General features: G+C 47.4%; 1 protein-coding gene across 1 annotated transcript in view; it reads left to right on the top strand.

Annotated features, from left to right (window-relative positions):
- TENT4A (terminal nucleotidyltransferase 4A) overlaps positions 1-25,275 on the top strand; it is a 383,360-nt gene that overhangs the window by 236,855 nt on the left and 121,230 nt on the right. The window contains exon 8 of the mRNA XM_063922770.1: positions 2,835-3,048. Coding sequence (XP_063778840.1) covers positions 2,835-3,048 — 214 coding nt within the window. The remainder of the gene's footprint in view (positions 1-2,834; positions 3,049-25,275) is intronic.

Here is a 25,275-nt window from a genome sequence, read left to right as displayed (position 1 = left end):
CCCCCGCATTGTCCGGCCACGCCTGCGTTGGCCAGACCATGCCCCAAAAACCGCGGATAAACTCCGCCATGCCACCCACTCTCGCCCAGAGAACACCTCTGCCTGTCAATCAGGCAGAGGTGATCGCTAGGTAACGATGGCCTTCGGCCACCTGGCATGCATAGCATATGCGCAGTTCCAACCCGATTGCTACGCTGCGAACAACTGCAGCGTGCAATCGTGTCAGAATGACCCCCTATGTTCCCTAAAGGTACCGGTATTGGCTGTTCTCCCGGATGTTAAGACTTTTAATTTTTTTTTATTTTTAAATAAATGATTTTTTATTTAGGAGAGTGCTTCGTCTTCAACCCCCATTTGTGCCGCTGACTGCACCTTGGGATCTGAATTTGGTTTTAGACTTTCTCCAGTCCTCGTTGTTTGAACTGTTGGAATCTACGGACTTGAAATATTTCACGTGAATGACCGTTACTTCTTTTTTGGCCTTGGCTTTATCGAGAATTCACTGAATTGGGGCCTCTGTCTTACTAGCCCCCTTACCTCATTTTCCATACAGACAGAGCAGATTTCGAACTTGCCATCAATTTTTACCAAAGGTCACTTCATCCTTTCACATCAACCAGCCAGTAGTGTTCCCTGTGATTATGGACTCCTCTGAAATCTCTTGATGTGGTGCAGGCACTCCGGATTTACTTTGAGAACGGCCGAAAACAAAGTCGTACTCCCTGTTTGTGTTGTATGACTCTAACACGATTGGCTGGCCTGCTTCAAAGCAGACTATTGCTCGCTGATTAAGCTCACCATAAAAAAAAAAGCCTAAGCTTCCTCATCTTTGCCACTGCAGTCTTCTATTACGGCTCATTCTACCAGTTTTGTGGGCCCTTCCTGGGTGGCTACCAGAATTGTCTGCCCTACAGTTATGTCAGGTCGCTGTCTGGATGGGTACAAACATTTTTGTCAAGGTGTGTGTGTGTGTGTGTGTGTGTGTTTTTTTAATTTTTTTTTTTTATACAGGTTAGATACCTTGTCAGCGTCCGACACTCACATTGGACGTTCTGTTTTGCAGGGTTCTTGGCACAGTCGCGCCTGTGATGGGAACTATGGGACGTCCCCACTGTAGAACACCATCACAGTATCTTCTTTGGATGTAAGAGAAAATGGGATTTTGGTACTTGATAAATCCTATTCACAGAGTTCTTAGTGGATACTGGACACCCGCCCTGTGCTTTTCTTCCCTGCTCACTAGTTTATAGTTGTGTTTCTGTGTTTAAAGGTCCATACACACTTAACGATAAAATGAGCGACATCGCTCATTTTCCCCCTCCTTGAGCGACGTCGCTCATTTTATCATCAAGTGTGTATGCCGCGGGTCGGCAACGATCGTCGCTGTCGGTAGGGCATGCATGAAGGATGTGGACTGTCGTCCACGACCTTCATGCAGGGCTGGCCGGGGCGTGACGTCACTGAGCGATATGAGCGGTCATATCGCTCAGTGCGTAGAGGCGGCCGCCGACCGCCCGGCCCGGGAGGGGGAAACGTTAGACGATGTCGCTCACAGAGCGACATCGTCTAATGTGTATGGGCCTTAAGTCTTCACCTCTGTTTGTTTTGTTTTACGTTATCTATATCTGTTCCTTCCAAGGATGTTCCTTCTTCAGGCACAGTTTTTCTAGAAGTGGTCTGATGGGAAAGGGCATAGAGGGGAGGAGCCAGCACACAAACTCTGTTTGAAAATTTAAAGTGCACCGGCTCCAGGACCCTATCTGTAGAACACCATCCTAATATCCTCTATGAACTCTGAGAAAGGATTAATCGGTAAGTACCAAAATCCCATTTTCTGCATGTCCCTATGTTTAGCAGGGATGCATCTTTTCTGGCTGTCGGGATCCAGGCGGTCAGGATACAGACGCTGGAATCCCGACGGCCAACAATGCCCCAGCCGGTATCCCAGCGCAACAGGACTATTCACACTCCACGACACCCATAGACTGGGAATAGATCCTGTGGCAAGTACAGCAAGCCCGCAAGGGGACTCTTTGCGCTCGCCCCGCTGCCGGCATTCTGGAGGGTGGGATGCCGCAGTCGGAATATTAACAGCTGGCATCTTCCTCGGCTGTGAATCATACTGATTCCGTTAAGTACGTCTGGGATTTTGTTATGAAGCCCAGAGTTATAGGATTTTTAAATATAGATGATAACTGTGCTATACTTGGCAGTCAAATGAATGTAGTTGTCTGGGGTTTTTTTTTTCCCCCTCCTCCATTATTTTCACTTACTGTAGTTTTACCCATATGTGCAATAACTTGGAGCCAGTTGGCTCAAATTGGCCTGACAAGCTAATGTCTACCTTGGGTCTACTGGCTGTCTTGGAGTACTGAATGCTATTGGGCCTACAAAGAAATTGCATCAGTGCAACCATACTTTTTCAACTTAGTTGTTTGAACTTAAATTTACAGAACCTGTCAATTTGGTTTACGCTGGCTGGGCTGATTGATAATCCTGCACAGTTAATAAAATCCTATACATTTCTAACCATTTCATTGTGTGGGGTATATTCCACACTTGTGGTTGTGTGGTGTGTGTTTTTTTTTTTTTTTTGTTTGTTTTTGTTATGGACAGTTTTGCTAATTGCATCCACATAAAACGGCTAGCTTTAACCAAGATTATATATCTGAACTGAGCTGTCTAATGCTTTATCAAACGTAATCAGAAAGCATTCTTAAATGTTAATGTTATGCTCTACAAATTGGTGGAATCTAGTTTCTAGTACCACTTTTTGTTTTTCCTTTTTTATATATTTATATATATATATATATATATTTCTTTTTTCCATACAGTTACACCCTAGAATTGATGCTAGAAGAGCCAATGAGAATCTTGGTATGCTTCTAGTGGAATTTTTTGAACTATATGGAAGAAATTTTAATTATTTGAAAACTGGTATTAGAATAAGAGATGGAGGTGCTTACATTGAAAAGGAAGAAATTATGAAGGCCATGGCAAATGGCTACAGGCCTTCTATGCTATGCATTGAAGATCCTTTGTTACCTGGTAGGTATGCCTTCTTCCTTTTTATTTTTTTATTTTTTTTCTTTATTTATGGATTTTATTTTTTAAGGAATGTGGTTAGACAAAATTTTTAAGTTAACTATGACAGTGTTTGTGGTTAAGGTAAAATGGTGATCAAACTGTATACATGCAAAATGTGTTTAATTTTGGGAAAGACCCAAATGCCTGATGCACACTGGAGTGATGTCGGGACGATTTTTTCTTTTCTTTTGCAGTTTCGTAACAACAAATTGGCTGCATCGCTCAGTGTGTATGGGTGATTTGTGCGCTCCCAGAGTCCTAAACAATGGACATTCATCAGCCCTGTTGTACAGCAAACTGGATGTCCGTCGTTAGCGACCTATGTTATGTAAATGAGGAACAAATAGTGATCTATTTAGCCTTTAATTAAATCTTTCCAGTGTGTACATGCAGTTGGGCTCAAGGGAAGCCATCCCTCAAATTTGCCTGATTGGCCGTCGCTACAGTGTGTGCTTGGCTTAAGGCAAAGGTTTCCTACCTCTGCCCTCGACACACTGTGGGGATATACTTAATATTGGAGATAGAAGGTACCAGCCAATCCGCTTACTGCCATGTTACAGACTTTGTTTACATTTTTTTTTTTTTTAAATGAGCGGATTTGTTGTTGGTTAATCGCTCTCCACTTTATCACCCTCTCCAAGGCTTGGTACATCGGCCCCTAACTGTTCAGGTTTAAAGATAATGATGCTTGAGCACAAGTGACTTAATTAGTAGCTCTGCTATATTGATTTAATCTGCTCACGCGTGGATTATCACTCAATCCTGGATTGTTGTTATACCTGCTATTTTGCACACACTTGATTCATTTTTAAGAAACTCCAATTCTTCCGGGCCTCAGTGTATAAACAATAACATTGTTGCAGCACACATCATATGATGTAGTGCTTAAGTTGCTTTTGTGCTCTAACCTCTAAAGATTTTAGTGCCCTGATATGGTGGTTGGTATGTACACTCTAACCTGCACGCAGAAAAAGAAGAAAAAATAGCACTCACGTTTTGATGGAAGGAGGTTCTTTTTAATCTTGCAGATCCATAGAAGTCCGTATGTTAGCTGTAGCCTGACAGCTGTTGCATAAGGCTGTTATGCATCTCTTTCCACATTCCTAGAACTCCATTTGCAAATCTGCTCATGAACATCTTATTGCCACCTACAGCTCCTCACCATAAAGGACCACACACTGCTACCACCATAGCCATAGGCTTCTGTGGCAGATCTGTACCGCTGCTCCCTTGATGGCATAAAGCATTCGGAGACTTGGCAGTGACCATTGTCTATCCCCACAGTGCAGTTGGTATTTACTTTGTGGTTTGGTACCAGTACTGAACTAACACTTTGTTAGTCCAGAGCCCTCTGATGCAAATATATGCGTCAGGTGAGGGACAGTTAATTAAAACGCATTTCCCACTAGGTACTTCATTACACTAGAGCTGTTTTGATTGTAACATCTACAATGGTGGGCTTTAAGGGGAGGGAGTAACCTAACACTGTTTGGATATACTCCTTGGCAGGTTTTTTTCTGACTACTTCAGGCAATTTTTTGTTTGGTGGCTGTCCTCAGAACTTTTGTTTCCACCTATTTCCATGACGTCCATTTTATGCATGCACTATTGGCTTTTAGGATAGTTACACCATTTGCGACTGGATAATATTGACCATGGATACCAGTCTTCAGACAGAAGGGTGTGCGTGCTGCAGCTCTCCAGTTCCATATGCAGAATCTGCTAATGACACAAATTAGTCTGACAATGTCCAGGGTTTCACCAAGAGTTCCTGACAATGAAAGTTGCCAAAGCGCAGGGACAAAGAACTGGGAAGCAGACTTTCTTGGCAAACATATACTCCTATGCCATGGAGTATAGTTGTTTTGGGGTTCCTACAAGTTGCAAAGAATGGAATAAACCAGATGTCAGCAAGGTGGGCTACTGCGGGCAAGGGATCATTAAAGCATTGTCATTTTTCTGCATTTCTCTAACGTCCTTGAGGATGCTGGGACTCCGTAAGGACCATGGGGAATAGACGGGCTCCGCAGGAGATAGGGCACTTTAAGAAAGCTTTGGATTCTGGGTGTGCACTGGCTCCTCCCTCTATGCCCCTCCTCCAGACCTCAGTTTTACACTGTGCCCAGAGCAAGATGGGTGCACTGCAGAGAGCTCTCCAGAGTTCTCTGCCTAGAAGCATTTTTGTTTGGATTTTTTCTTTCTACTTTTACTACTTTTTCACAGGGAGCACTGCTGGCAACAGGCTCCCTGCATCGAGGGACTGAGGAGAGAGGAGCAGACCTTCTTGTTAAAGATGGGCTCTGCTTCCTCAGCTACTGGACACCATTAGCTCCAGAGGGGGTGAACGCAGGTTCTTACTGGGCGTCCACCCCCGGAGCCGCGCCGCCGTTCTCCTCACAGAGCTAGAAGTACAGAAGACAGAAGTCGCCAGGCGGCAGAAGCCTTCAGCTTCACGGAGGTAACGCACAGCACTGCAGCTGTGCGTCATTGCTCCCATACACCTCACATACTCCGGTCACTGTAAGGGAGCAGGGGGGGGGGTTGCCCTGGGCAGCAATATAAACCTCTACATGGCAAAAAAGACTATATACATGTACAGGTGGGCTCTGTACATGTATATAAAAGAGCCCCCGCCATATTTCACTAAGTTTGAGCGGGACAAAAGCCCACCGCCGAGGGGGCGGGGCTTCTCCCTCAGCACTCACCAGCGCCATTTTCTCTCCACAGCACTGCTGAGAGGAAGCTCCCCGGACTCTCCCCTGCTTACACACGGTGAAAGGGTGCTTAAAAGAGAGGGGGGGGGGGCACATAATTGGCGGTTTACATATTACACAGCGCTGCTGGGGAAAAACATTGTGTTGGTCCCCAGGGTTATTGCGCTGGTGTGTGTGCTGGTATACTCTCTCTCTCTGTCTCTCCAAGGGGCCTTGACAGGGATACGGTCTTCAGGAAAGGGGTTCCCTGTGTGTGTGTGAAGTGTCGGTACGCGTGTGTCGACATGTTTGACGAAGGCTCGCTTAATGTGGAGGGGGAGTGCTTGAATGTCAGGTCGCTGTCTGCAACGCCGACACCGGAATGGGTGGATATGCTGAATGTCTTGAATGCAAATGTCAATCTATTGCATAAAAGATTAGACAAAGCAGAAGCTAGGGATCAGTCAGGTAGCCAGTCCATGCCTGTACCTGGGGCGCCAGGTCTTCGTGGTCTCAGAAGCGCTCCATATCCCAGATCGATGACACAGATACCGACACAGATACTGACTATAGTGTCGACCATGAAGATGCAAAATTACAGCCAAAGGTGGCTAAGGGTATACGGTACATGATTATTGCCATTAAAGAGGTTTTGCATATTACTGAGGAACCCCCCCTGTCCCTGACACGAGGGTACACATGTATAAAGGGAAAAAGCCTGAAGTCACTTTTCCATCCTCATTTGAATTAAGTGACTTGTGCAAAAAGGCTTGGGAATCTCCGGATAGGAGACCACAAGTTCCCAAAAGGATTCTCATGGCGTATCCTTTTCCACAAACTGATAGGATACGCTGGGAATCTTCGCCAAAAGTTGACAAGGCGCTGACACGTTTGTCCAAAAAGGTGGCACTGCCTTCTCAGGATACGGCTTCCCTCAAGGAACCTGCTGATCGCAGGCAGGAAATTACCTTAAAGCACATTTACAATCATTCCGGTACTATTGCTCGACTGGCTATGGCGTCGGCCTGGGTTTGTAGTGCGGTTGTAGCATGGGCAGATTCCTTATCTACGGAAATTGACACCTTAGATAGGGATGCCATTCAAATTACCATAGAGCATATCAGAGATGCTGCCTTGTATATGAGGGATGCTCAGAGAGACATTTGTTTATTAAGCTCCAGAATAAATGCTATGTCTATTTCTGCTAGGCGGCTCTTGTGGACCCGACAGTGGACGGGAGATGCCGATTCACAGCGGCATATGGAGTCCTTGCCTTACAAAGGGGTGGAGTTGTTTGGAGACGGCCTCTCGGATCTTGTCGCTACGGCTGGTAAGTCGAATTTCTTACCTTATGTCCCCCCGCAACATACAAAAAAGGCACCTCATTATCAAATGCAGTCCTTTCGTTCCAATAAAAACAAGAAGGTACGTGGATCATCCTTTGTTGCCAGAGGGAAAGGCAGGGGAAAAAAGCTGCACACAGCTAGTTCCCAAGAGCAGAAGTCCTCCCCTGCGTCTGCAAAGTCCACCGCATGACGCTGGGGCGTTCCGGGGGGAGGCAGATCTGGTGGGGGCTCGTCTTCGATTTTTCAGCCACGTCTGGGTTCACTCGCAGGTGGATCCCTGGGCATTAGAGATTGTTTCCCAGGGATACAGGCTGGAATTCGAAGAATTGCCTCCTCGCCGATTTTTTCAAATCGGCTCTGCCGGCTTCCCCGTCAGAGAGGGAGCTAGTGTTGGCAGCAATCCAAAAATTGTATATTCAACAGTTGATTGTCACAGTTCCTCATCTCCAGCAAGGAGAGGGATATTACTCAACCCTGTTTGTGGTCTCGAAACCGGAAGGTTCGGGCAGACCCATTTTAAACCTGAAATCTCTGAACCTGTCTTGAAGAGGTTCAAGTTCAAAATGGAATCACTCAGGGCGGTCATCGCCAGCCTGGAGGGGGGGGGGGGGGGATTGGATGGTGTCCCTGGACATAAAGGATGCTTACCTTAATGTTCCGATATTACCCCCGCATCAGGCGTTCCTGAGGTTTGCAGTGCAGGACTGTCACTACCAATTTCAGACGTTACCGTTTGGGCTTTCCACGGCTCCGAGAATTTTCACCAAGGTAATGGCGGAAATTATGGTGGTCCTGCGCAGGCAGGGGGTCACAATTATCCCATACTTAGACGATCTCCTCATAAAGGCGAGATCTCGGGAGAAGTTGCTGGACAGTGTGTCTCTGTCCATGAAGACGCTGCAGTTGCACGGCTGGATTCTCAATATACCGAAGTCCCAGCTAGTCCCTACAACGCGTCTGACCTTTTTGGGCCTGATTCTAGACACGGACCGGAAAAAGGTTTTTCTTCCGATCGAAAAGGTTCAGGAGCTCATAGCCCTGGTCAGGGCCCTATTAAAACCAAAGAAGGTTTCAGTGCATCATTACACGCGGGTCCTGGGGAAGATGGTGGCTTCATACAAGGCCATCCCTTTCGGCAGGTTCCATGCAAGGACTTTTCAATGGGACCTCTTGGACAAGTGGTCCGGGTCCCATTAACAAATACATCGAAGGATCACCCTGTCTCCAGGACCAGGGTATCTCTCCTGTGGTGGCTGCACAGTGCTCCCCTACTGGAGGGTCGCAAGTTCGGCATTCAGGACTGGGTCCTGGTGACTACGGATGCAAGCCTCCGAGGCTGGGGAGCAGTCACACTGGGAAGAAATTTCCAAGGTCTCTGGTCAAATCTAGAGACTTGTCTCCACATCAACGTCCTGGAGTTGAGGGCCATATACAACGCCCTGCGACAAGCGGAGAAGTTGCTTCGGGAAAAAACGGTTCTGATTCAGTCAGACAATATCACGGCAGTGGCTCATATAAACCGCCAAGGCGGGACAAGGAGCAGAGTGGCCATGGCAGAAGCGACCAGGATCCTATGCTGGGCGGAAGGCCATGTAAGCGCGCTGTCAGCAGTGTTCATCCCGGGGGGGGGGGGGGGGGGGGACGACAACTGGCAGGCGGACTTCCTCAGCAGGCACGACCTGCATCCGGGAGAGTGGGGACTTAATCAAGAAGTCTTCGCACGGATCGGTGGGGACTGCCTCAAATAGACCTGATGGCATCCCGTCTCAACAAAAAGCTAAGGCGGTATTGCGCCAGGTCAAGGGACCCTCAGGCGGTAGCGGTAGACGCTCTGGTGACACCTTGGGTGTTCAGATCGGTCTATGTGTTTCCTCCTCTTCCTCTCATACCCAAAGTGTTGAGAATAATAAGAATAAGCAGGGTCAGAACAATCCTCATTGTTCCAGATTGGCCACGGAGGACTTGGTATGCGGAGCTGCAAGAGTTGCTCACAGAAGATCCGTGGCCTCTTCCTCTAAGGCAGGACCTGCTGCGGCAGGGGCCCTGTCTGTTCCAAGACTTACCGCGGCTGCGTTTGACGGCATGGCGGTTGAACGCCTGATCCTAGCGGAAAAAGGGATTCCGGAGGAGGTCATTCCTACCCTGATAAAGGCTAGAAAAGACGTGATGTTTAAAACATTATCACCGTATATGGCGAAAATATGTTTCTTGGTGTGAGGCCAGAGCTGCTCCTACGGAGGAGTTCCATTTGGGCAGTCTGCACAACTTGCTGCAAACAGGAGTGACTTTGGGCCTAAAATTAGGGTCCATAAAGGTCCAAATTTCGGCCTTATCCATTTTCTTTCAAAGAGAATTAGCCCCTCTTCCTGAAGTACAGACTTTTGTTAAGGGTTGCTGCATATTCAGCCTCCCTTTGTGCCTCCGGTGGCGCTTTGGGATCTTAACGTGGTGTTACGTTTCTTCAAGTCACCTTGGTTTGAACCACTCAAAACTGTGGAGTTGAAATACCTCACATGGAAAGTGGTCATGTTGTTGGCGTTAGCTTCGGCTAGACGTGTTTCAGAATTGGCGGCTTTATCACATAAATGCCCATACTTGGTTTTTCACGTGGATAGGGCAGAGTTGAGGACTCGTCTTTTCATATGAACCAACCTATTGTCGTGCCTGTGGCTACACGGGACTTGGAGGATTCTGAGTCCCTGGATGTGGTCAGGGCTTTGAAGATTTATGTGACCAGAACGGCTAGAATCAGGAAGACTGAAGCTCTGTTTGTTCTGTATGCGGCCAACAAGGTTGGCGCTCCTGCTTCAAAGCAGACTATTGCTCGCTGGATCTGTAACACGATTCAGCAGGCGCATTCTACGGCAGGATTGCCGTTACCAAAATCAGTTAAGGCCCATTCCACTAGGAAAGTGGGCTCTTCTTGGGCGGCTGCCCGAGGGGTCTCGGCATTACAGTTGTGCCGAGCAGCTACTTGGTCGGGGTCGAACACCTTTGCAAAGTTCTATAAGTTTGATACCCTGGCTGAGGAGGACCTCCTGTTTGCTCAATCGGTGCTGCAGAGTCATCCGCACTCTCCCGCCCGTTTGGGAGCTTTGGTATAATCCCTATGGTCCTTACGGAGTCCCAGCATCCTCAAGGACGTTAGAGAAAATAAGATTTTACTTACCGGTAAATCTATTTCTCGTAGTACGTAGAGGATGCTGGGCGCCCGTCCCAAGTGCGGACTTCTTCTGCAAGACTTGTATATAGTTATTGCTTACTTAAGGGTTATGTTGTAGTTTGTCGGTTGAACCGAGGCTATGTTGTTCATACTGTTAACTGGGTAGTTTATCACAAGTTATACGGTGTGATTGGTGTGGCTGGTATGTATCTTGCCCTTAGATTTACAAAAATCCTTCCTCATACTGTCCATCTCCTCTGGGCACAGTTTCCCTAACTGAGGTCTGGAGGAGGGGCATAGAGGGAGGAGCCAGTGCACACCCAGAATCCAAAGCTTTCTTAAAGTTCCCTATTTCCTGCGGAGCCTGTCTATTCCCCATGGTCCTTACGGAGTCCCAGCATCCTCTACGGACTACGAGAAATAGATTTACCGGTAAGTAAAATCTTATTTTTTTTTTTAACTTTCCCCCCGCCCACCCATTGCAATGGTTCCAAGTGTTTTAAAGTAATACGAGAAAGGTTTATGTGATTCTTTTGAACCCAGATTGGCCTAGAAGATCATGGTACATGCTAAAATACTAAAACACATGTATCCATTTAATGATGAAGCAATACAGAAATGGAGTTTGGTCTCAAAAGTAGATGCAAACATAGCAAGTTTCCTATGATATTGCCAGCGGTTTGGTTCGGCTACAAAGCTTTATGGTAACAGACTCCAACCAGGCAGTCGGGTCCGCAGAAAAAATATTTGAGTTGGCCTTCCATCTATGCAGGAAGTATATTTGGCATGAATGAGGAAGCAGGTGAGTACTATCGTAGCAGATCTATCCGATCCTGGTCATAACTAACTTGAGCTACTTCCATCTGTCAGGTGTTATAGATCACGGAACGTGAGATTTTCTAGACATATAGTAGGAATAGTTTCTTTCCGCAGGTGGTCACTGTGCTAAATGCTTAGTGATAAGGGGTTGTAGGGTAGGTGGATTAATACTGTGATTTTAACTTATTGGGCAAGAATAACTTGTGAGTTGTGGAAAACAGATAAATTCCTTGTATATGTTTGTTTACTTGGCCAATAAAAACGGCTTCTGATTCAATATTAGTATCTATTGCCAATCTGTCTGGTTGGAATGAGGGCAAATCAACCGTTCCCAAACGTACCTTTCGGTCACAAGGTAGATTAACTTTCAGGCCTTCAGAGGCACTTCAAGAGTTTCCTGTCGAGGAACATTCAGAGGTACCAGGTTCCCGCCGCCCTGCTGTTAAGGTAACAAAAGCATGCTTTGGGGGGCTCTGGTCCATGTTCAGGCGGTGGGGGGACCATTTACTAAAGTTTTGATGGGGCTGGATTGAATCCAGCTCCGACTATAGGATGAGCGGAATTGTATCTAGAGGACCTGGAGGGTCCAGTCCCAGACCATTTCTTCGCTATCCCTCTATTCCTCAGGATTAGCGCAAAAGTGGGCCATCATTTAGTTGGTCACTTTTTTTAGATTATGGGGTATTTCTCCGGCTGGGTCCACAGGTTATCCACAGGATAACATTAGGATATGCCGGAGCGACAGCGGAAATGGCACCAAACGGTCACGAGCTTTCTGGCCTCCCAGGATGCATCGGGTCTTCTCCATATAATCCCGCCCACTGACTCAGACAAATCAGTTTTTTGTTTGTTGCGGCAGGAGCCAGACCTTGGTCAGGGCTGCGATTTAAATAGCAGCCTGAAGATTTTATTTTATTTTTATAGTCTTACTATGTTTTTTTTTTTGAGTGACTTTTCTTAACAGAGTCTTAAACGCATACTAGAAAGAGTCGCTCCAACAACTCTCTACCGGGTCGCAACAATGCTTACCTTCGCGGTATAGTGTTGTCTCGACGGGCGCCTGTTTCGGATGATTCTAGCAGATCCAGGAGACGTAACCAGGCTGTGGCGGGAGCATGGGGAGAAGGTAAGTTAATCGGTTTCCTCTTACTAGGGGGTCCGGACACAGCTTCACTGTATTGGAGGAGACTACAAACAGTAGTTGATGCACCGCCACTCTTAAGTGCAACAGCGCTACGCTTTAGGGATCATAGGCGCCAGGACTAGTTGAGGCTGCGATCCTTAGAGTTTAAGTCAACAAGGGGAGTTAGATGCTCTCCTGGCCGCCCCTTCCACAAGTTCATGATCAGTTTCCGTGCATCTCCCGGCCATGAACTAATGACCTCACTTCCGGCTCAGACGCTACCACGAGGGTACTTGGTCGTAGCTTAGACGCTGCGATGGTGTACACTAGACTTTCCGCCTAGACCCGGTCGCAGACAGACGCTCATTGAATGGTAAGTGTATGCAGACGTTCCTGTGTCCATTAAAGAACGTTTGTCTCTCTCATCAGTCATCAAGAGCGACAGTGTACACTAGTCGCGTCTGAATCCACTCAGCGTCTTGCTAGCATATTGATGGATATGGAAGTGTGGTGAGTCTCCCTGTATCCCACTCTATGGAGCAAGGGTTATACAGTACTAAAAATTCTCTCTACTTGTTAGTATGAATTGTTAATTTTTGGTACATATTGCATATGAGGCCTGTACATTACTGTTTTCTGCATGATATGTCTGAAAAAACGGGTTAAAAACATACAATTGTCCCATTTACTTGTAAGTAATTTTTATGGTTGATTGTATTCTCATATGACCATGTCTAATATTTTAACATGCGACTGACTGCTAGTATGTGTGCGGACTTTTAGATGTTGTCAGTTCTGTTCTGAACCTCAATTCAGGTGCACGGTTGTGGTCAGATTGCTCTCACTTCTATCATTCATATATATATATATATATATATATATATATATATATATATATATATATATATATATATATATATATATATATATATATATATATATATGTGTATATGTGTGTGATTTTCAGTCACAAATTGTGTAGTCATAAAAACAGATTATTACCATGTCTGTGAGCGGCAAAAGTGACGATGAGAACTTATCAGGCACTCCTACATCCTTAACATGCTTATCTTGTAAAACAGGGTTAATTGGAATAGGCCTGTTGGTTACTTATGAGGGGTTATGTGCAAACGGTTTTGCTTATCGGCAAAGTAAAAAGCAGAATATGGTTCAACAACCAGTAGCCACCATGGAGTATGTTCGCACAGACTTTGTCTTCAATAGCGGACAGATTAACTCCTGCAGTTCCACCCCAGGGAATAGGTTACACTATTAACCCATACATGCAGCTCCCACCTTATGGTTTGGTTCCAGTAGCTTCTACAAGTAACCAGGCTATTAACCAAGGTACAGGTAAGACTAATATAGATACGTCTGTTGCAGACTACACAAGATGATACAACATATGATGATACAGTATATTCAAATATTCCGTATGATGATCAGTCAGTTTCAGCTCAGAGGATGTAGCTGAACTTATTGATGGAATGAAGGCTATTCTCTCTTTGGAGGAATCAGCCAAAACAAAATCTTAAGCACCTGTGTTTAAACGAACAAAAACAGTTAAAACTGAATTCCCAGCATCAGGATCTGATGGAAATGATGGAAGAGCCCTGGGCTACGCCCAGTAAAAAATATAAGATTCCGAAAAAATGGGATTCTTATCATCCATTTCCAGCTGCGGATTGTTCAAAAAGAGAAGTTCTTCCTAAAGTAGATGCACATGCACTGCGACTTGTGCATAAATCTGCTTTGCCATTGTCATCTACCTCGCTAAATGATGTCACAGACAGAAGGGTGATAGCTTCTTGAAAAATATATTTTCTCTGACGTCCTAGTGGATGCTGGGAACTCCGTAAGGACCATGGGGAATAGCGGCTCCGCAGGAGACTGGGCACAACTAAAAGAAAGCTTTTAGACTACCTGGTGTGCACTGGCTCCTCCCACTATGACCCTCCTCCAAGCCTCAGTTAGATTTCTGTGCCCGGCTGAGCTGGATGCACACTAGGGGCTCTCCTGAGCTCCTAGAAAGAAAGTTTATTTTAGGTTTTTTATTTTACAGTGAGACCTGCTTGCAACAGGCTCACTGCATCGAGGGACTAAGGGGAGAAGAAGCGAACCTACCTGCTTGCAGCTTCTTAGGCTACTGGACACCATTAGCTCCAGAGGGATCGACCGCATGGAACTGGCCTTGGTGTTCGTTCCCGGAGCCGCGCCGCCGTCCCCCTTACAGAGCCAGAAGCAAGAAGAGGTCCGGAAAATCGGCGGCAGAAGACATCAGTCTTCACCAAGGTAGCGCACAGCACTGCAGCTGTGCGCCATTGCTCCTCATACACACTTCACACTCCGGTCACTGAGGGTGCAGGGCGCTGGGGGGGGGCGCCCTGAGCAGCAATAAAAACACCTTGGCTGGCAAATATATCACAATATATAGCCCCAGAGGCTATATATGTGATAAATACCCCTGCCAGAATCCATAAAAAAGCGGGAGAAAAGTCAGCGAAAAAGGGGCGGAGCTTTCTCCCTCAGCACACTGGCGCCATTTTCTCTTCACAGTGCAGCTGGAAGACAGCTCCCCAGGCTCTCCCCTGTAGTTTGCAGGCTCAAAGGGTTAAAAAGAGAGGGGGGGGCACTAAATTTAGGCGCAATATTGTATATACAAGCAGCTATTGGGAAAAATTCACTCAATATAGTGTTAATCCCTAAATTATATAGCGCTCTGGTGTGTGCTGGCATACTCTCTCTCTGTCTCCCCAAAGGGCTGTGTGGGGTCCTGTCCTCAGTCAGAGCATTCCCTGTGTGTGTGCGGTGTGTCGGTACGGCTGTGTCGACACGTTTGATGTGGAGGCTTATGTGGTGGCAGAGCAGATGCCGATAAATGTGATGTCGCCCCCTGTGGGGCCGACACCAGAGTGGATGGATAGGTGGAAGGTATAAACCGACAGTGTCAACTCCTTACATAAAAGGCTGGATGACGTAACAGCTGTGGGACAGCCGGCTTCTCAGCCGCGCCTGCCCAGGCGTCTCAAAGGCCATCAGGGGCTCAAAAACGCCCGCTCCCTCAGATGGCAGACACAGATGTCGACACGGAGTCTGACTCCAGTGTCGACGAGGTTGAGACATATACACAATCCACTAGGAACATCCGTTACATGATCCCGGCAATAAAAAATGTGTTGCACATTTCTGACATTAACCCAAGTACCACTAAACAAGGGTTTTATGTGTGGGGAGAAAAAGCAGGCAGTGTTTTGTTCCCCCATCAAATGAGTGAATGAAGTGTGAAAAAGCGTGGGTTCCCCCGATAAGAAACTGGTAATTTCTAAAAAGTTACAGATGGCGTACCCTTTCCCGCCAGAGGATAAGTTACGCTGGGAGATATCCCCTAGGGTGGATAAGGCGCTCACACGTTTGTCAAAAAAGGTGGCACTGCCGTCTTAGGATACGGCCACTTTGAAGGTACCTGCTGATAAAAAGCAGGAGGCTATCCTGAAGTCTGTATTTACACACTCAGGTACTAGACTGAGACCTGCAGATAGTGCTGCTGCAGCGTGGTCTGTGACCCTGTCAAACAGGGATACTATTTTGCGAACATAAGAGCATATTAAAGACGTCGTCTTATATATGAGGGATGCACAGAGGGATATTTTGCCGGCTGGCATCCAGAATTAATGCAATGTCCATTCTGTCAGGAGGGTATTAGAGACCCGACACTGGACAGGTGATGCTGACTTTAAAAGGCACATAGAGCCTTATAAGGGTGAGGAATTGTTTGGGGATGGTCTCTGGGACCTCGTATCCACAGCAACAGCTGGGAAGAAAATTTTTTACCTCCGGTTTCCTCACAGCCTAAGAAAGCACTGTATTATCAGGTACGGTCCTTTCGGCTTCAGAAAAGCAAGCGGGTCAAAGGCGCTTCCTTTCTGCACAGAGACGAGGGAAGAGGGAAAAAGCTGCACCAGTCAGCCAGTTCCCAGAATCAAAATTCTTCCCCCGCTTCCTCTGAGTCCACCGCATGACGCTGGGGCTCCAAAGGCGTAGCCAGTTACGGTGGGGGGCCGCCTCAAAAATTTCAGCGATCAGTGGGCTCGCTCACAGGTGGATCCCTGGATCCTTCAAGTAGTATCTCAGGGGTACAAGCTGGAATTCGAGGCGTCTCCCCCCCCGCCGTTTCCTCAAATCTGCCTTGCCGACAACTCCCTCAGGCAGGGAGGCTGTGCTAGAGGCAATTCACAAGCTGTATTCCCAGCAGGTGATAGTCAAGGTGCCCCTACTTCAACAAGGACGGGGTTACTATTCCACACTGTTTGTGGTACCGAAACCGGACTGTTCGGTGAGACCCATGTTAAATTTGAAATCCTTGAACACATACATAAAAAAATTCAAGTTCAAGATGGAATCGCTCAGGGCGGTTATTGCAAGCCTGGAGGAGGGGGATTACATGGTATCCCTGGACATCAAGGATGCTTACCTACATGTCCCCATTTACCATCCTCACCAGGAGTACCTCAGATTTGTGGTACAGGATTGCCATTACCAATTCCAAACACTGCCGTTTGGACTGTCCACGGCACCGAGGGTCTTTACCAAGGTAATGGCAGAAATGATACTCCTTCGAAAAAAGGGAGTTTTAATTATCCCGTACTTGGACGATCTCCTTATAAAGGCGAGGTCCAAGGAGCAGTTGTTGGTCGGAGTAGCACTATCTCAGGAAGTGCTACAACAGCACGGATGGATTCTATACATTCCAAAGTCACAGCTGGTTCCTACCACACGCCTACTGTTCCTGGGGATGGTTCTGGACACAGAACAGAAAAAAGTATTTCTCCCGCAGGAGAAAGCCAAGGAGCTGTCATCTCTAGTCAGAGACCTCCTGAAACCAAAACAGGTATCGGTGCATCACTGCACACGAGTCCTGGGAAAAATGAGAGCTTCTTACGAAGCAGAATTCCATTCGGCAGGTTCCATGCAAGAACCTTTCAGTGGGACCTCTTGGACAAGTGGTCGGGATCGCATCTTCAGATGCATCGGCTGATAACCCTGTCTCCAAGGACCAGGGTATCTCTACTGTGGTGGCTGCAGAGTGCTCATCTTCAAGAGGACCGCAGATTCGGCATACAGGACTGGGTCCTGGTAACCACGGATGCCAGCCTTCGAGGCTGGGGGGCAGTCACACAGGGAAGAAATTTCCAAGGACTTTGGTCAAGTCAGGAGTCGTCCCTACACATAAATATTCTGGAACTGAGGGCCATTTACAATGCCCTAAGTCTGGCAAGGCCTCTGCTTCAAAACCAGCCGGTACTGATCCAATCAGACAACATCACGGCAGTCGCCCATGTAAACCGACAGGGCGGCACAAGAAGCAGGATGGCGATGGCAGAAGCCACAAGGATTCTCCGATGGGCGGAAAATCACGTCTTAGCACTGTCAGCAGTGTTCATTCTGGGAGTGGACAACTGGGAAGCAGACTTCCTCAGCAGACACGACCTACACCCGGGAGAGTGGGGACTTCATCCAGAAGTCTTTCAACTGTTGGTAAACTGTTGGGAAAGACCACAGGTGGACATGATGGCGTCCCGCCTCAACAAAAAACTAGATATTGCGCCAGGTCAAGGGACCCTCAGGCGATAGCTGTGGACGCTCTAGTGACACCGTGGGTGTACCAGTCGGTTTATGTATTCCCTCCTCTGCCTCTCATACCAAAGGTACTGAGAATAATAAGAAGACGAGGAGTAAGAACGATACTCGTGGTTCCGGATGGGCCAAGAAGAGCTTGGTACCCAGAACTTCAAGAAATGATATCAGAGGACCCATGGCCTCTACCGCTCAGACAGGATCTGCTACAGCAGGGGCCCTGTCTGTTCCAAGACTTACCGCGGCTGCGTTTGACGGCATGGCGGTTGAATTCCGGATCCTAAAGGAAAAGGGCATTCCGGAGGAAGTAATTTCTACGCTGATAAAAGCCAGGAAAGAAGTAACCGCAAACCATTATCACCGTATTTGGCGAAAATATGTTGCGTGGTGTGAGGCCAGGAAGGCCCCAACAGAGAAATTTCAGCTGGGTTGTTTTCTGCACTTTCTACAGTCAGGAGTGACTATGGGCCTAAACTTGGGTTCCATTAAGGTCCAGATTTCGGCTCTGTCGATTTTCTTCCAGAAAGAACTGGCTTCACTGCCTGGAGTTCAGACATTTGTAAAGGGAGTGCTACATATTCAGCCCCCTTTTGTGCCTCCTGTGGCACTTTGGGATCTCAACGTGGTGTTGAGTTTCCTAAAACCACATTGGTTTGAGCCACTTAAAACTGTGGATTTGAAATATCTCACGTGGAAAGTGGTCATGTTATTGGCCTTGGCTTCGGCCAGGCGTGTGTCAGAATTGGCAGCTTTGTCATGTAAAAGCCCTTATCTGGTTTTCCATATGGATAGGGCAGAATTGAGGACTCGTCCCCAGTTTCTCCCTAAGGTGGTATCCGCTTTTCACTTGAACCAACCTATTGTAGTGCCTGCGGCTACTAGGTACTTGGAAGATTCCAAGTTACTGGACGTAGTCAGGGCCTTAAAAATTTATATTTCCAGGACGGCTGGAGTCAGGAAAATTGACTCGCTTTTTATCCTGTAGGCACCCAACATAATAGGTGCTCCTGCTTCTAAGCAGACTATTGCTCGCTGAATTTGTAGCACAATTCAGCTGGAGCATTCTGCGGCTGGATTGCCGCATCCTAAATCAGTAAAAGCCCATTCCACGAGGAAAGTGGGCTCATCTTGGGCGGCTGCCCGAGGGGTCTCTGCTTTACAACTTTGCCGAGCTGCAACTTGGTCAGGGGCAAACACGTTTGCGAAATTCTACAAATTTGATACCCTGGCTGAGGGGGACCTTGAGTTCTCTCATTCAGTGCTGCAGAGTCATCCGCACTCTCCCGCCCATTTGGGAGCTTTGGTATAATCCCCATGGTCCTTACGGAGTTCCCAGCATCCACTAGGACGTCAGAGAAAATAAGATTTTACTCACCGGTAAATCTATTTCTCGTAGTCCGTAGTGGATGCTGGGCGCCCATCCCGAGTGCGGATTGTCTGCAATACTTGTATGTAGTTATTGCCTAACTAAGGGTTATTGTTGAGCCATCTGTTGAGAGGCTCAGTTATATTTCATACTGTTAACTGGGTATAGTATCACAAGTTATACGGTGTGATTGGTGGCTGGTATGAGTCTTACCCGGGATTCAAAATCCTTCCTTATTGTGTCAGCTCTTCCGGGCACAGTATCCTAACTGAGGCTTGGAGGAGGGTCATAGTGGGAGGAGCCAGTGCACACCAGGTAGTCTAAAAGCTTTCTTTTAGTTGTGCGCAGTCTCCTGCGGAGCCGCTATTCCCCATGGTCCTTACGGAGTTCCCAGCATCCACTACGGACTACGAGAAATAGATTTACCGGTGAGTAAAATCTTATTTTCTCTCTCTGGAGCGGTAGTAAGGCCTGGATGGCAAAGGCAATGGGAGAATGGGTGGAGGAACTAGAGAATGGCCTCTCCCCTCCTTATAGGGAGCAGGAGTATCATCTAGGCCGTATAAGACAAGCCTCCCAATATTTGGAAGAAGCAGCAATTGATATGGGTACGATTGCTTCTAAAGCATCAGCCTTGACAGTAGCCGCTCGTAGAGCAGTTTGGCTATGCACTTGGAAAGCAGATGCAGAAACCAAGAAAGCTCTGGAAGCATTGCCTTTCATTGGTAATATATTGTTTGTGAAACAATTGTCAGATATTCTAGAATCTGAAGCTGAATCCAAAAAGTCAGCTTTCCGGCTAGTTATAACACTAAGACTAGAGGTTCAAAATTTCGGCCATTTAGATGGCAAAGCAAAAGTTAACGAGGAGGATAAGCAACCCCAGTTCAATAGATCAGCCAGCGGTAGGAAGCAATGGGCTAGTAGAAAGCCAGCTTCCAAGCCTGAGGAGACGGGCCTCTGCCTGGAGGATTCCAGGGTTGGGAGCCGACTCCTTCATTTTGCACACATATGGCAACAGTCGACGACAGATGCTTGGGTGCAGAAGGTGATATCTCTCAGGTATGGGTTCCCATTCAGGAGGCAGCCTCCTCAAAGGTTTTTTTGCACCAGCCCGTCTCGTATAGAGTCGAAGGCCAATGCCCTGCAAGAAGCAGTTCAGAAATTGCTTCAGTCTGGTGTGATCACCCCGGTACCCTCATCACAACGGCGACAGGGTTTTTACTCCAATCTATTTTTGATTCAGAAGCCAAATGGGTCATTCCGACCAAATCTCAATCTCAAAATGTTAAAAAAAATAAAATAAAAATACATTTGGATTCCAAGTTTCCCACATGGAGACGTTACGCTCTATAGTGTTGGCTATGGAACCGGGAGATTACATGGTATCTCTGTATATACAAGATGCTTACCTACATGTGCCTATAGCACGGTCTCATCAATGTTACCTCAGGTTTGCCATCCTCCAGCAACATCTTCAGTTCCAAGCCTTGCCCTTCGGGCTAGCAACAGCACCCAGGGTGTTTACCAAAATTATGGTGGTTATGGCAGCTTATCTCCGCAAGCAGGGGATAAGAATATTTCCATACCTCGATGACCTTTTAATCCTAGCACATTCGCAGGAATTACTTTTGAGCCATCTTCAACAGACAGTAGTTTGTCTACAAAGACACGGGTGGCTCATAAACTGGGAAAAGTCGTCTCTGAATCCGTCACAGCGAATGGTTAATTTGTGGACCATATTGGATTCAGGTCTACAGAGAATTTTCTTACCAGAGAAAAAGATAGCCAAGGTGCAGGTCATGACTCAGGAGGCGTTGCACACTCAGACAATGTCAGTCCATGCAGCAGTGCGACTGTTGGGTCTGATGGTGTCAACCTTCGACATGGTGGAATATGCACAATTCCACTCCAGACCTTTTTACAGCACCTTATTCTGACCAAATGGAACTGAAATCATCAGACAATAAAAAAGCAGATGATAGTTTCCGTAAATGTAAAAAGGTCTCTAGCGTGGTGGCTACAGACAGACCATTTAAACAGAGGGAGAGCCTTTTGGATAAAAGAATGGCAAGTCCTGACAACAGATGCCAGTCTTCAAGGCTGGGGAGTGGTGCTTGAAAGCTTTTGGTTCCAGGGAAAATGGACCATAAGGGAAAGTCGCCTGCCAATAAATCTGTTAGAAATAAGGGCCATTTATATGGCTCTAGTTCAGGCAAAGGACAGTCTGCAAGGAAGACCGGTCCAGATTCGCTCAGACAATGCAACAGCAGTAGCATACCTCAATCATCAGGGAGGAACTCACAGCAAAAGATTGATGGAGGACGTAACTCCCATACTAAGGTGGGCAGCGCTCCATCTTCCAGCATTGTCAGCAGTGTTTGTTCCAGGTGTACTGAACTGGGAAGCGGATTTTCTCAGTCGACACACCATTCAGGAAACCGAGTGGGCATTACACCCAGAAGTGTTTCAGACTATAGTGAACATATGGGGTCTACCAGAGAGAGATCTCATGGCGTCTCGTCTAAACAACAAAGTTCCGAGGTAAGGATCAAGAACAAAGGATCCCGGGGCGATCCTTCTAGACGCACTGTCAGTAAAATGGAAATTTCATCTGGCGTATCTGTTCCCTCCAATCTCTCTGTTACCCAGAGTAGTGAGGAAAATAAAGCAAGCAAAGGGAGCCATAATTCTAATAGCTCCAGCTTGGCCAGGAAGGCATTGGTACACAGATCTACTAAGGATGTCCATGGAAGCACCAATATTGCTAACTCAACGTCCAGATCTGCTAATGCAGGGTCCTTGTTGTCACAGCCATGAGAGGCAAAAGTATCTATGGCATAATGTCTAATGAAAGTGTTAATGGAAGACCATGCCCCGATGCATCCTAGGAGCCCAGAAAGCTCGTGACCGTTTGGTGCCATTTCCACTGTCGCTCCGGCATATCCCAATGTTATCCTGTGGATACCTGTGGACATAGGAGAAATCCCGTTATCAACGGTAAGTTCTTACCATAACGGTCTATTTCTGCTGTGGGGTACACTGGGCTCCACAGGGAATGATATTGGGGTGTAGAATAGGATCTTGATCCGAGGCACCAACAGGCTCAAAGCTTTGACCTTCTTCCCAAAATGCATAGTGCCGCCTCCTCTATAACCCCGCCTCTGTGCACAGGAACTCTATTTTGTAGTTGGTGCCATGCAGTAAGCAGGCAAACAGGGAGGCTGCTCCAGCAGCCCTGAGAAGAAGCTTTTAAAAGAAAATTGAAGACTTCAAGGGCTGCAGCACAGGCACTGTAAGTGTTAGCTGTCAGTAAGACATGTCCTGCTGCAGCTCCATCACCTCCCCCAGCGGCGCTTTATACTCCCGCGCCCTGGTTGCCGGGTACCTACAGCGGAGGCTCCAGTTTTCTTCCAGTTAGTCACACACATTGCCGCTGTTCTCCTGGATCGCGCGGCCGCACTCAGGGAGGCGGTAGGTGGGTCCCCCCGGCGGGACCCACTGTAATTCGCGGCCCCCCGAGGCCGGTGGGAGGCAGGCCGCGCGCTGGTGTGGACACTGGCAGTACAGGGACCCCACTAGACCACCAGGACAAGGGCACAAGTCTATTTTCTCTCATAAACCGTTTATATAAGCCCACAGTAGCCGGTGGTGAAGTCCAGCAGGGGGATGAGGCTTTGACCTGTAGCCCCTCCCCCAGCCCCAGGGCGCCATTTAGAGTAAATGTTCCCGCCCTGGAGCTGCATATCTCTCTCCCTCACTCCCTGTCGGCGTTTGGGAGCCATTAGGACAAGCTGAGCTGATCCTGGGACTGTTTGGGCAAATCCTTCTCTGTAAAGCCGCCTGCATGTCAGCGCTGTGCGTTTTACAGGACACTTAAGTATTCTACATGTCTGTGACAGTTCGTTAAGAGAGTGCATTTAGTCAGGGTTATATAGTACAAGTACCCTGTGATATACATCCAGTCTTTACGGTGCATTATTTCTATTGTGTATAGCTACACATAGTACTACTCTGTATTGCTAGTCCAGTGCAGTTTTATTGCATGTCATAATTTCTGCATTGTACAATGTGCTTATGTGTGTGTGCATATAGCTGCTGTGTGACCCTTATTTTGTGTATCTCACTCAGATTGCTATCCCTATATTCTAACCTGAGGGGGAGAGGTGCGTCAGGTTTATCATTTAATATAGGTAGTTCACAGGATATAGTCAGTGTGTATTTCTCTGACGTCCTAGTGGATGCTGGGAACTCCGTAAGGACCATGGGGAATAGCGGGCTCCGAAGGAGACTGGGCACTCTAAGAAAGAATTAGGACTATCTGGTGTGCACTGGCTCCTCCCTCTATGCCCCTCCTCCAGACCTCAGTTAGAATCTGTGCCCGGCTCGAGCTGGTTGCACACTAGGGGCTCTCCTGAGCTTCTAGTAAAGAAAGTATTTATTAGGTTTTTTATTTTCAGTGAGATCTGCTGGCAACAGACTCACTGCAACGAGGGACTTAGGGGAGAGAAGCGAACCTACCTGCTTGCAGCTAGCTTGGGCTTCTAGGCTACTGGACACCATTAGCTCCAGAGGGATCGAACACAGGCCCAGCCTCGGTCGTCCGGTCCCGGAGCCGCGCCGCCGTCCCCCTTGCAGAGCCAGAAGCATGAAGATCTTCACGGAAATCGGCGGCTGAAGACTCCGGTCTTCATTAAGGTAGCGCACAGCACTGCAGCTGTGCGCCATTGCTCCCTGTGCACACCACATACTCCGGTCACTGATGGGTGCAGGGCGCTGGGGGGGGGGGGGGCGCCCTGGGCAGCAATTAGAGTACCTCAAAGTGGCTAATCACACATAATATAGCCTAAGAAGCTATATATGTGTAAAATACCCCTGCCACATTATTATTATAAAAGCGGGAGAAGTCTGCCGAAAAAGGGGCGGGGCTATCTCCCTCAGCACACTGGCGCCATTTCCTCTCACAGCTCCGCTGGAAGGACGCTCCCCAGGCTCTCCCCTGCAGTTTCCAGGCTCAATAGGGTAAAAAAGAGAGGGGGGGCACTACATTTAGGCGCAAATACTATATATATATATATATATATATATATATATATATATATATATATATATATATATATATATAGCGGCTATAGGGTAAATCACTTATGTAGTGTAACTCCCTGCATTATATAGCGCTGTGGTGTGTGCTGGCATACTCTCTCTCTGTCTCCCCAAAGGACTTTGTGGGGTCCTGTCAGTCAGAGCATTCCCTGTGTGTGTGCGGTGTCGGTACGGCTGTGTCGACATGTTTGATGAGGAGGCTTATGTGGAGGCGGAGCAGGTGCCGATAAATGTGATGTCTCCCCCTGCGGGATGGATATGTGGAAGGAATTACGCGACAGTGTCAACTCCTGACATAAAAGGTTTGACGACATAGCAGATGTGGGACAGCCGGCTTCTCAGCCCGTGCCTGCCCAGGCGTCTCAAAAGCCATCAGGGGCTCAAAAACGCCCACTACCTCAGATGGCTGACACAGATGTCGACATGGATACTGACTCCAGTGTCGACGACGATGAGACTAGTGTACATTCCAACAGAGCCACCCGTTACATGATTACGGCAATGAAAAATGTGTTGCACATTTCTGACATTAACCCAGGTACCACAAAAAAGGGTATTATGTTTGGGGAGAAAAAGCAACCAGTGGTTTTTCCCCCATCTGATGAGTTGAATGAAGTGTGTGAAGAAGCGTGGGCTTCCCCCGATAAGAAATTAGTGATTTCTAAAAAGTTGCTAATGGCGTACCCTTTCCCGCCAGAGGACAGGATACGTTGGGAGACCTCCCCTAGGGTGGATAAAGTGCTCACACGCTTGTCAAAGAAGGTGGCACTACCGTCTCAGGATACGGCCGCCTTAAAGGAGCCTGCGGATAGAAAGCAGGAGGCTATCCTGAAGTCTGTATATATACACTCAAGTATTATACTGAGACCGGCTATTGCTTCAGCATGGATGTGCAGTGCTGCTGCTGCTGCGTGGTCAGATTCCCTGTCTGATAACATTGA

This window comes from Pseudophryne corroboree, chromosome 5 (assembly GCF_028390025.1).
Source record: "Pseudophryne corroboree isolate aPseCor3 chromosome 5, aPseCor3.hap2, whole genome shotgun sequence".
Lineage (NCBI taxonomy): Eukaryota > Metazoa > Chordata > Amphibia > Anura > Myobatrachidae > Pseudophryne > Pseudophryne corroboree.
Note: the sequence above shows the minus strand (reverse complement) of the source record. Positions and strands in the feature narration are given on the sequence as shown.